The sequence below is a fragment of the Meles meles genome, chromosome X (genome assembly GCF_922984935.1).
Source record: "Meles meles chromosome X, mMelMel3.1 paternal haplotype, whole genome shotgun sequence".
Lineage (NCBI taxonomy): Eukaryota > Metazoa > Chordata > Mammalia > Carnivora > Mustelidae > Meles > Meles meles.
The window spans coordinates 72375065-72388279 of record NC_060087.1 but is presented as its reverse complement, the minus strand read 5'-3'; the positions used below and the strand labels follow the sequence as shown (position 1 = coordinate 72388279).

The following is a 13215-nucleotide window of genomic DNA, read 5'->3' as shown; positions in this document are numbered from 1 at the left end:
CTCTCTGGTAATCTCATTTACCTGTTTTGTAAATAAAGATTTTCATAATATTTCACAGGGCTGCTGTGAGAATTGAGATAAATCATGCAGGAGGAATATTTTGTGAAATGCAAATCACAATATAATATTAGTTACTAGTGAGTTTTCTTCAATTGGTATTTGAAGAAATCTAAAGTACCTATTTTCTTAGCTTTATTTTAATTATTGTGGCTTAGGACTGTTACTTAAGTAATGCCTAGCCCAACAGTAAAAGGTATCTTTAAAAAATGAGAAATGCCTAATTGGCATTTTTATTCATATTTTATATTCATCAAACTATACAAAAGTTTACAACAATTGGGACTTTGTTCTTCATTTCATAACTTGGTGTATGACTTTATGTCACTGAACCTCTTGGAACTCAATTACCTATCTCATAAATCAGATTTATAATAATTCTCCTTTCTTATAAATCACTAGACTCAATTAAATCAGTACCAAAAAGATGTTTCAAGAAGAGAAGGAAATTGCAGTGATTTCCAATTCAAGCTTCATGAACTGACAAGCTTGCTGGAAGAGAAGGATTCCCTTATAAAGCGTCAGTCAGAGGTAAGAAGGGAAGTGGTAGGGATGGAGAGAACTCAGCTAAGTATGATAAATACTTCCCATGAACTAGAGAAGGACACATTCCCAAAACTCACTTTATTCATGAAATAGAATATAAATGACTGTGAAGAAGTGGAAGGTTCATATTTTAGGATATATAATTTAAGTGAAACCAAGACTTGAAACAAAAAAAAAGAGTGTTATTGGGCATTTAATATTTTTTTTAAAGATTTTATTTATTTATTAGAGAGAGAGAGAGAGCGAGCACAGGCAGACAGAGTTGCAGGCAGAGGCAGAGGGCGAAGCAGGCTCCCTGCCGAGCAAGGAGCCCGATGTGGGACTCGATCCCAGGATGCTGGGATCATGACCTGAGCTGAAGGCAGCCGCTTAACCAACTGAGCCACCCAGGCGTCCCGGGCATTTAATATTTTTTAAAGATTTTTTGAGATAGAGAGAAGAGAGAGAATGAAGAGGAAGTGTTGCAGAGGGAGTGGGAGAAGCAGAATCCCTGCTGAGCAGGGAGTCCAATGTAGGACTTGATCCCAGGACCCTGGGATCATGACCTGAGCCCAAGGCAGACCCTTAACCAACCGAGCCACTCAGGCATCCCATGAATTTAATATATTTTTTTCAGTATTTAAATTTATTTTTTCAGCGTAACAGTATTCATTGTTTTTGCACAACACCAAGTGCTCCATGCAATACGTGCCCTCCCTATTACCCACCACCTGTTCCCCCAACCTCCCACCCCCGACCCTTCAAAACCCTCTGGTTGTTTTTCAGAGTCCATAGTCTCTTATGGTTCACCTCCCCTTCCAATTTTTTTTTTTTATAAACATATAATGTATTTTTATCCCCAGGGGTACAGGTCTGTGAATCGCCAGGTTTACACACTTCACAGCACTCACGATAGCACATACCCTCCCCAATGTCCATAACCCCCTCCCCCTCTCCCAACCCCACCTCCCCCCCAGCAACCCCCAGTTTGTTTTGTGAGATTAAGAGTCATTTATGGTTTGTCTCCCTCCCAATCCCATCTTGTTTCATTTATTCTTCTCCTGTCCCCCTAACCCCCCAGTTGCATCTCCATGTCCTCATCCATGAATTTAATATTTTTAATGATATATATCATTAGCAATGAAACTCCCAGAAAGACTATGAGGTCTTTTCTCTTTATTATTAGTTGCTTCAGTGAAGGACTGTGTTATATTCCTCTCTGTATCTGTAGCATATGGCCCAGGATCTGTTATAAAATCGGTACTAAAGGAAGGAACTACCAAAACATGGTGGCTGATGTTATACCCCTGTTATCGAACTAATGGTGCTTACAGTAATGATCTGTGGTAAACCTTCTGTTAGGAAACAATACCTGCTTCCATACTGAAGGTTCAGTACTTTTCTGCTATGACTATACTTTTCAAGCTTCCTAGGAAAAGAACTTTTTCATCTTTATCTTGAGAATCAGGCCAGGTCAATATCATGTTATCCCTTAAATATAGAAATCCTATACCAGTTAGTGAATTCTTGACCAGGCATATTATGTAACTTATTAGGTACCATGAAGCAATAATATATAGTTTTCAACAGGTATGATTAGAACATTCTCATGTCCAAGCTAAACAGGAAGTGAAAAAGTATTCTTAGTAACCTTGTTAAATGATCGAACATACTTCTTACCCCATATTTCTACTGTTTTCAAATAATTGTATTGTCTTTTATTTGTAAGGAACTCTCAAAGTTGAGACAAGAAATATATTCATCTCATAACCAACCCTCCAGTGGTGGAAGGACTACTATTACCACTAAAAAGTAATGTATTTTTAAATGAATTTTTTTCACTTTTTAAAATTTATTTTCAGCGTAACAGTATTCATTGTTTTTGCACCACACCCAGTGCTCCATGCAATATGTGCCCTCCCTATTACCCACCACCTGGTTCCCCCAACCTCCCACCCCCTGCCCCTTCAAATTTTTAAATGATTTTTTTTCACTTTTTAAAATTTCTTTTCAGCATAATAGTATTCATTGTTTTTGCACCACACCCAGTGCTCCATGCAATACATGCCCTCCCTATTACCCACCACCTGGTTCCCCCAACTTCCCACCCCCCGCCCCTTCAAAACCCTCAGGTTGTTTTTCAGAGTCCATAGTCTCTCATGGTTCATCATTCCTTCCAATTTCCCTCAACTCCCTTCTCCTCTGCATCTCCCCATGTCCTCCATGTTATTTGTTATGCTCCACAAATAAGTGAAACCATATGATAATTGACTCTCTCTGCTTGACTTATTTCACTCAGCATATTCTCTTCCAGTCCCGTCCATGTTGCTACAAAAGTTGGGTATTCATCCTTTCTGATGGAGGCATAATACTCCATCATGTATATGGACCACATCTTCCTTATCCATTTGTCCGTTGAAGGGCATCTTGGTTCTTTCCACAGTTTGGCAACCGTGGCCATTGCTGCTCTAAACATTGGGGTACAGATGGCCCTTCTTTTCACTACATCTGTATCTTTGGGGTAAATGCCCAGTAGTGCAATTGCAGGGTCATAGGGAAGCTCTATTTTTAATTTCTGGAGGAATCTCCACACTGTTCTCCAAAGTGGGTGCACCAACTTGCATTCCCACCAACAGTGTAAGAGGGTTCCCCTTTCTCCTCATCCTCTCCAACACATGTTGTTTCCTGTCTTGCTAATTTTGGCCATTCAAACTGGTGTAAGGTGGTATCTCAATGTAGTTTTAATTTGAATCTCCCTGCTGGCTAGTGATGATGAACATTTTTTCATGTGTCTGATAGCCATTTGTATGTCTTCATTGGAGAAGTGTCTGTTCATGTCTTCTGCCCATTTTTTGATAGATTATCTGTTTTGTGTGTGTTGAGTTTGAGGAGTTCTTTATAGATCCTGGATATCAACCTTTTGTCTGTATTGTCATTTGCAAATATGGCTTTAGTTATTATTTAATCCAAGTTGTAGCATGTTTAATTGATATATATACCCTAAGACAGAGTTTGTTCTGCAGGACAGTAAATCTACTGAAGGATGAATATTTACATATAGACATAGCTATTATGATAAATAAAATTCTGTAGCACAACTTTCCCATATTTACAATATATCAAATACAATGTATGTGAAAAACAAATAATTTATTGTTTACCCAATCATTTGAGTTAAGATTCTCTCAGTTGCACATGACAAACCCAACTTAAACTGGGAATTAGTTAATTCACTTAATTCTTGTTTTTTGATGTCCAGATGGATTTGTGTACTCAAAATACATGTTCAGAAATATGTCCTTCTTTATCTTTGGCTCTGCTCTTTCCTATGTAGACATCATTCTTAGGCATCTCCCTTCACAGTGACAATCTGACCACAGCTTTACATCCCAGCTATTTAGCAAACTGAAATAGAAAGTGACTCTTTAGGAATAGGTTGAGCAAAAGTCTACTATGGATATTTCATATAAATGATACATATAAATATATACATTTCATATAAATGTAATACAAAATGTGGTCTTTTGTGACTGGATTCTTTCACTTTGCATAAGGTTTTCAAGATTCTTCCATGTTTTAACATGTGTCAGAACTTCATTGCTTATTGTTACTAAATAATATTATATTTCACAGATATGCAACACTTTATGTATACACCTAGAAGTGGGATTGCTGGGGCACATAGTAACTCTGTTTAACTTTTTGAGGAGTTGCTAGACTGTTTTCCAAAGCAGCTACACAATTTGACATTCCCACCAGCAGTGTATTGAGGGTTCCAATTTATTTCCATCCTCCCCAACATCTCTTGGATTATAGCCATCCTAAGAATGGGAGGTGGCATCTTCCTGTGGTTTTCACTTGTATTTCTCTAATAATGTTTAGTATTTTTTCATGTGCTTATTGACCATCTATAGATCTTCTCTGGAGAAAATTCTTTGTCCATTTTTAAATTAGATTATTTGTTTTTTTACTGTTGAATTTCAAGAGATAGTTATATATTCGTATACAAGTCCCTTATCAGAGATATGATTTTGCAAATATTTTCTTCCATTCTATGGGTTGCCTTTTTACTGTCTTGATAGTATCATTCACAGCACAAGTTTTTAAAGTTGAGGAAGTCCAATTCACCTATTTTTTTCTTTTTTTACCTGTGCTTTTGATATCATTTTGATATCATTTTGATATTAAGAAACTGTTGCCGAACCCAAAGTCATGACAATTTGCACCCATGTACTTTCCTGAGTTTTATATTTTTACCTATTACATTTAGATCTACGAACCATTTTGAGTTATTTTTTTCTATGGTGTGAAGTAGGAGTGCAAGTTCATTCTTGTGCATGGGGCTACCTGGTTGTCCCAATATCTTTTGTGGAATATGCTATTCTTTCACCTATTGAATTAACTTGGCATCCTTGTCGATAATCAAAAGACCATAAAGGTAAGGGTAAATTTGTAGATTCTCAGTTTTTCTCCATTGATCTCTTCATCTGTCTTTATGCAAGTCTTTTCTTGCCAGTTGAGTCCTGATTTGTGATCCAGTAAGTGATCTATTCTGAATAATGTTCAATGTTCACTCAAGAAGAATAGGTATTCTGCTGAGTTAGGATGAAATGCTCTGAAGATACCTGTTAAGCCCATCTGTTCCAGGGTGTCATTCAAAGCCCTTATTTCCTTGTTGATCTGTTTAGATGATCTGTCCATTGCTGTGAGTGGGATATTAAAGTCCCCTACTGTTATTGTATTATTATCAATGAATTTCTTTGTTTTATTATTAATCGGTTTATCACTTGACTACTGCCAAGTTAGGGGCATAAATATTTAAAATTGTTAGATCTTCTTGTTAGATAGACCTTTAATTATGATACAGTATCTTTCTTCATCTCTCACTATAGTCTTTGGTTTAAAATCTATGGGTACCTCAGCTTTCTTTTGATGTCCATTAGCATAATAAATGATTTTCCACTTCCTTACTTTCAATCTGGAGGTGTCTTGGGTCTAAAATAAGTCTCTTGTAAGTAGCATGTTGATGGGTCTTATTTTTTATCCATTCTGTAATCCTGTGTCTTTTATTGGAGCACTTAGTCCATTTACATTCACAGTCATTATTGAAAGATATGAATTTAGTGGCATTGTATTACTTATGAACTTGCAGTTCCTATAAATTGTCTCTGTTCCTTTCTAGTCTGTTACTTTTGGTCTCTCTCTCTGCTAAAAGGGTTTCCTTTAATATTTCCTGTAGGGGTGATTTGGCGTTCATAAATTCCTTCAATTTTTCTTTGTCCTGGAAACTCTTCATCTCTTTCTATTCTGAATGATAGCTTTGTTGGATAAAGTATGCTTGGCTGCATATTTTTCTGATTTAGGATGTTGAGTATATCATGCCAGTCCTTTCTGGCCTGCCAGGTCTCTGTGGACAGGTCTACTGCTTAACCCTATAGGTTAAGGATCTCTTTTCCAAAACTGCTTTCTAATATTGTCTCTATCTTTGCAATTTGCAAGTTTCACTATAATATGTTGTGATGTTGACCTATTTTTCTTGATTTTGAGTTAAGTTCTGTGCCTCTTGGACTTGTATGCCTGTTTCCTTACCCACATTAAGGAAGTTCTCAGCTATAATTTGTTCAAATTAAACTTCTTCCCCCTTTTCCCACTCTTCTTCTGAGACTCCTTTAATATTGACATTATTTCACTTTATGGAATTGCTGAGTTCACTAAGACTGTGTTCATGATCTAATAATTTTTTTCCCTCTTCTTTTAAGCTTCATTATATTCCACAATTTTATCTCCCATATTACAGATTTGCTCTTCAGATTCATATATTCTTGTTTTTATGGCCTCCTCTTGGGGCTGCATCTTGGTTATACCTTTTTTTATTTTAACTTTATTAGATTTTAGTTCCTTTGTCTCTACCATAGGGGATTCTCTAGTGTCTTCTATGCTCTTTTCAAACGCAGCTAGTAACCATATAATTATAATTCTAGCCCAAACATCTTACTTATATCTGTATTCATTAAATACCTGACTATGAGTAAAACCTTTTATTCCTTTTTGGGGGTGAATTTCTTCATCTCATCATTTAGTCCAGAAAAGAAAAGAAGAAAGAAAAAGAAAAAAATAACAATAATAACAACAAAACAAACAAACAAAACTAGATTGTGGGTTTATTTTGGTCTGCTTATTAAAAGAAACTATATTCAAAAATAAGAAAAAATATATATATATACACACACATAAAATATGATGAGAGGAAACAAAGAATAAAAAATAAAATTGAAAAAAATTGGACAACCCTGAGATCATGACCTGAGTGGAATCAAAAGTCAGAATCTTAACCGACTGAGCCACCCAGATGCTCCCTAGACTTTATTTTTTGCTATTTTTTGGACAACTCATCCAATTTTGTTACTAGTAATCAGTCTATTCAGATTTTCTATTTCTTCTTCATTCAGTTTTTGGAAGATTGTATGTTTCTAGGTATTTTTTCTTCCACGTTGTCCAATTTTTTTGGCATATATCTTGTTTACAGTATTCTCTTATAATGCTTTTTATTTCTGTGGTGTCAGGTGTTACTTCTTTCTTATCTCATTATTTACTTGGGTCCTTTTTCTTTGCCTGTTTTTCTTCATCATTCGTTATCTTGAGGTTCACTGAACTTCTTAGATCTGTGTGTTAAAAGTTTTCATAAAATCTAGAAACAATTTGGTCATTATTTTTCCAATTATGTTTTGTCTCCTGCCAATCATGTAGGACTTCAGTTACACATATGTGAGGGCAGCTAATATTCCCCATGGGTAACTCATACTCTGTATATTTTTCCAGGTTTTTTTTCTTGTGTTTTATTTTGGATAATTTCTCTTCATGTCTTAAAATTCAGTAATATTTTCTTTTGCAGGCATATTCTGCTATTAATCCCATACAATGTAATTTTCATTTTTAGAAGTCCGAAGTAGATCTTTATATCCTCCATTGTTCTCCTCATTGCTTTCATACTTTCTTCTAATTTCTTGAGTATACATTTAAAAATATACATATTTTAATAGATGCAACCATGACTACTTATTTCTTTTATCTGTCATTTCTTATTCTGTTTCTACTAATTTGTTTTTCTCCTCATTACCAGTCATATCTTCTTGCTTCCATGACTACTAATTTTTTTATTCAATGCCATGTATTGTAATTTTACATACTTTAGTTCTAGATTTTTTTATTTCACTGCAAGTGTTCTGTGGTTTTATTCTGAGACAAAATTGCCTGGATACATTGTAATACTTTCAAGTCTTACTTTTAAACTGTTAAAACCTGCAGTATAGGACTAACATCACCCTAGTGCTAACACAGTATTCTTCTGTAGCTTCTTCCTGATGCCCCCCCTGCATTAGGAGGTCTTTCCACTCTGGTTAGTGAAACACAAGCTATTCACTTCATTATGTGAACTCCAGGGATTTCCAGGCTCCTCCTTTCCAGTGATTCTTTCTGCAGCTTCAGTAGTTTTTCCATATTCCTACCCTAATCAGTAGCCATCCAAAGATTGTGGAGAACCCTCTACAGGACTCTTGACCTTTATCTATATAGTTGTCTTCTGTCTGGTATTCTGCCCCACACCAGGTGCTTTGGCATAGCTTTACTTGAAATTCTGTCACTTCAATTTTGTGAGAGAGAAGGGATTTATTTGGCTCCACTTTCTCTATCCTGTGACCAAGAAAATATCTAGGTAGTGAGGTAGGTACTTAGAGGGCTCATGGCATTTGGTTCCCTTCTCTAAGATCATTGTCTTGTGCTGCTAGTCTCCCTTATTGCAGAAGCAGTACTCTTACTCTTTTTAAAATAATGGTAGTAAAGCTTTGTAAGTATTTTCTTTTTAGAGTTAAAAGTCATTCAGAGCTTGACTTAATAAGGAAAATCAAACTAGGAGTGACTTAAAAAGAATGAGTCATTTTCTTATGCAGGCAGTAAACTAACTTTTTTCTGTATAGGTACAGGACACAATATCCAATCCTAGGCCTCCTTTATGATGACTATGAATATATACCACCAGGTAGTGACACACAGACTATTGTGATTGAGAAAACAGAAGACAAATGGACTTGTGTAAGTTCCCTTGTGTATTTCTAGTCCTATTAAGAATAGAAATTTATATATATTCTATTTATAACAGCCCTCAGAAATTGTGGTAAAATATTAAAGTGAACTAAAATCTTGCAGTTCATTTTTTTCTCTTCAAAATTTCCCCATGTTTTCTTTACTGATATGTAGTATGAATTAAGAAACTTTAGAATGATTCATACACAGGTAATATAATTGTTTTTGAATTGATTCTACTCAAATTTTCCAAAAAAATCCCAATTTTTTCTAAAGCAGGTAGAAAATGTTATAGACAATTATGAAGAAGAGTGGTGTATGGAGAAGAGGCATGTTTTAATAGAATTTGTCTTTCAGTCTCGAATGTGGTACTTTTTACTATAGATAGAAAATTTTCGGTATTTTAGAAGTGAGGAGGTATGTCTGTCTTTCTCAACAGATTTTAAGATCCTCCAGCCTTAAATCCCACAGTTATAGTGAGGCTGATGAAGGTCATGTATTCTAATATCTACCTTCTATAACATCCTCCAGGATGACCAAGTGACATGGACCTTAGCATCTTTTTAAGACCAATATGTTGCTAAGTGGTGCTGATTACTAAAATCATCTTCTTATAAGGGACTTAATGCTACTTTACTAAAACTTTTACTTATTGCCCTGTTAACCTTTAAAGTAGTGAACATCAAATAGGGAATATATTCACCTCAGTGTAGTGGCCCTCTATCAGGCAATTTTTGCCTCCTAGGGGACATTCAGCAATGTTTGGAGACATTTTTGGTTTTCACAACTGGGGGATGGGTACTATTGGCATCTGGTGACTAAAAGCCAGAGATGCTTCTAAAGATCTTACAATTAATAGGACAGTCTCCCACAGAAAATAATTGTCCAGCCCAAAATGTTAATACTGCTGAGGTTTGAGAAACTCTAACATGACAGAATCACCTTGGGGTCTTTTCTTCCTAACTGTATCCTCCTATACTACTGCTAAGAGATTCTAACAGAAACCATTGATAATGATGGGAATGTATGATATCCCTCAAGTGTAATGGACATAAAAAATGTTGAAGATGGCAGCTCTAAACCACACAGAATCTAACTTTAACACTGAAAACAGCAGCCTTTGTTATGTTAAAAACTGCTTAAGTACTAAAAGCAGGTAAAACTAATCTATGGTTATTAAAATCAGAAAGTGGTTATCCTTGAGGGCAGGTACTGATTAGAAGGGAGTATAAGGAGGTTTACTAGGATACTAATGTGTTGTTGCTTGATTTGAGTAATGGTTGCATATGTGTGTCCAGTTTGGGAAAATTCATATTGTTATATGCTTATATGTGCACTTTTCCTATAGATTTACTATACTTTAATAAGTTTTAAAATGCCTACGAATGCCATGAGGAAAAATAGATAAATATACAAATGTCAATTATTCTGCAGAACCTTTTGAAGAAATTTTAAATTGCAGATTTATAGTTAATAAAAGATATTGTTTATAAATTACAGATATTGTTAATAAATTACTGTAGATGTGTAGTTAACAAAATTAAGTCTGTTAACTCACTCTAAAAATGATTTTTTAGTTGAGAGCTCAAATATTTGAATAAACAAAAAAATTCAAAATGTTTTTAGATCCGAACCCCTTCTTTAATTACAATCAAGCCATCAATCTTGGTTATATGGTTGTCTATCATCAACGAAAGCAACCAACATTTGATAACCTCTCCCCAAAAATAATTTTAGCATTGACATGTGTTGTATTTCTTAGGACATTAGCTGATCATTATTTATTACTAACTAAATGATAAAGGTACTTGGCCCAAGAACCAGATGGGCAGCAAGGGAAAGTCAGCATAGGATTTAAAATTTGTCACTCAGAGATTTGATACTGAAATTTAAGTTTGGGAAGCAACTGCGACTACTAACCACATGTGCATCAATGTGAGGAATTGCCAAATGAAGGGTCTACAGAATAATAGTCATTATTTCTCTCTCCATTAAAAATGTGCAGCAATAAACATCAAACTTGATATCTGGAAGGGACTAGATACTGAGAGGAAGTTCAAAATATATTTTAATAAGTTCACAGATGGTAGATTTATATTTATTAACAGATATGTTTAGACATATTTAGCCTCTAAATAAGACACAAGGAAGAAACTTACTCAACCTTCCCTTCAGTCATTGAAAAATATATCTTAACTAAAGTCAGATAAACCATCGTTTCACAGAATGTACATATAAAAAAATTACCACAAAAGTGCAGTACATTTCCTTTGGTTTTATGAATATCAACTTAAATCATTTCCCATAACTGTGTATATATAACAAGAATATCTTAAATGAATTATGAACCAGTTTTAAACTAACTTTTTTTCCCTTTTCTAGCCATGAATGGATCCTCCACTCAAAGGAGCTTTCTGTGCATCTACATAAGTACTTTGTGACTTTCCATAACTAATGGTCAATCAAAATTCTGAACCATGCTACTACCCAGTAAATTTAATGGAATGAATTATTTCTGCAGATAACAGTTTCTCCAGCCACTAATGAGGATTTTCTATCACATTTTTCCATAGCATTCAATAGTATTCAATAGTATGCAATAGTAACAACCCGCTTGTTTAAACATCAATTCCAGACACTGTAGAACATAATGCACTGTTTTTCAGTTAGGGTACTTCCTAGACACTGAACTAATTTGTTGGGGTAGAGATTTTACAAGTTATTCCATTATAAGTTTTAAAGTAAATACAGTTTTTTAACCAAAAAAAGAGGCAAAACTATTGAATTTTTTTAAAAGTTAACTATATTGTATATACAGCTTACATTTGCTTTTCTCACATTAAACTCTGTGACTAAAAGAGATGCTCTATTACATGCTATTTATACCTTTTAGAGACATAATTAAATCAAAGGTGATGGTTAATTTCATTTACCAGGGAAGTAGGATAATATCTTTAAAAATAACTAAATCCACTAAGTTACACATTATACTACTGTGATTCTAAGAACATATCAGTGGTTTGGCTTGGCAAATCTGTTCTTTCAAAGCATATCATCTTCAAATGAGTCCATCCACTTCCTTAGAAATATGTAATACTATATTGTAGGAGTGGGTAGAAGGAAGGCAGGCTTTTTAATAGAAGTATACAACATGTAATATTGAATTGTTGCATTAAGGCTTTGGGAATAAAAAGAGCAAGAGCAAATACTTGATACCTGAATCCTATTTGGGAGAAAAAGATTTTATAGTATTTAATGGACTTAGAAGTTGGTTGATTAATTGGGTTCTAATGACTTTGCCACATGAAAAAAAATATTTTCCAAATACATTAGTAAATAAGAAAGAAATTTCTTAATTTCAACCCCTATGGTTAAAGTTAAAATTGGTGAAATATCAAATGAGGTAAATGCTTTTAATATTCTTATATAAATATTCAAATTGTCCTTGATATGAAGCTAAGAGCTTTATGTTATTATCTTAATACTTTTACTAAAATGATGAGCTCTATAATTGGATTAATACAATTCCAATTTTATCAATATTTTGTAATAAAAAATGTTAATATTCTTCATAAGCTATACCGTCCTTACATTTTTTCCCTTGGTGTAGGAACAACAGCACAGTTTCTCCCCTGCTAACTACACATGTAACAAAATAATGCCACACTTTTCTGCAGATAACAGTTTCTCCAGCCACTAATGAGGATTTTCTATCACATTTTTCCATAGCATTCAATAGTATTCAATAGTATGCAATAGTAACAACCTGCTTGTTTAAACATCAATTCCAGACACTGTAGAACATAAATGGAAGTTTGATATAAATTCCATTTGATATAAATGGAAGTTTTTAGTAGCCTGATAGAAAATCGCGGCCATAACTGTTTGAAAATTAGAACAAGTGTGATTTTCTCAAAATGTTCTTAAATAAAAATAACAATGTCCAAATTTGGGGGCAGTTAAAAAATTAATACTTCAGTGACTCACTTGATCCATGCATAATGAATGGGTTTTGAACAGGGTGCTCATTATACTTAACAAACTTAGATGTATGTATTCCTTTTCCAATGTATGGTTTAGATCAGTAGAAATAGTAGTGATTTTTTCCCTCTCACAAGTTTCAGACAGCTTATCTTTGAAAATTACAAAGATATTATCAGGTGAGAAATACCTGTTTATCTAATTTATGTTCCAGTATCTTTTGCTTTAGATATCAAATAAAATGGAGGCTTGTAATTACATGCAAGATAATTTAAGTGTCTAAATAAAATATGTGAAGGGACGCATGGGTGGCTCAGTCATTTAAGCATCTGCCTTTGGCTCAGGTCATGATCCTAAGGTCCTGGGATCGAGCCTCTTGTCAGGCTCCCTGCTCATCAGGGGAGTCTTCTTCTCCCACTCCCTCTCCCTCTGTCCCTGCTCCTGTGCTCTCTTTCTCTTACTTACTCTCATAAATAAATAAATAAATAAATAAATAAATAAAATATGTGAAGTATTCGTGTGGTTTTTGTGAAAGTGCTAGTAGGAAACATATTTTTAGCCTAGCTGTGTATT

At 34.4% G+C, this 13215-nt stretch overlaps 1 protein-coding gene across 2 annotated transcripts in view; it reads left to right on the top strand.

Moving 5' to 3' along the window:
* POF1B (POF1B actin binding protein) overlaps positions 1 to 12943 on the top strand; it is a 105443-nt gene extending 92500 nt beyond the window's left edge. The window contains exons 15-18 of one of the 2 annotated variants that reach the window (XM_045995770.1): positions 460 to 588; positions 2312 to 2394; positions 8556 to 8670; positions 11044 to 12943. In XM_045995770.1, coding sequence (XP_045851726.1) covers positions 460 to 588; positions 2312 to 2394; positions 8556 to 8670; positions 11044 to 11049 — 333 coding nt within the window. In that variant the 3' untranslated portion in view covers positions 11050 to 12943. Of the gene's footprint in view, positions 1 to 459; positions 589 to 2311; positions 2395 to 8555; positions 8710 to 11043 lie in introns of those variants that run through there. The other variant, XM_045995771.1, reaches the window with a different exon arrangement.
* Positions 12944 to 13215: the final 272 nt, after the last annotated feature.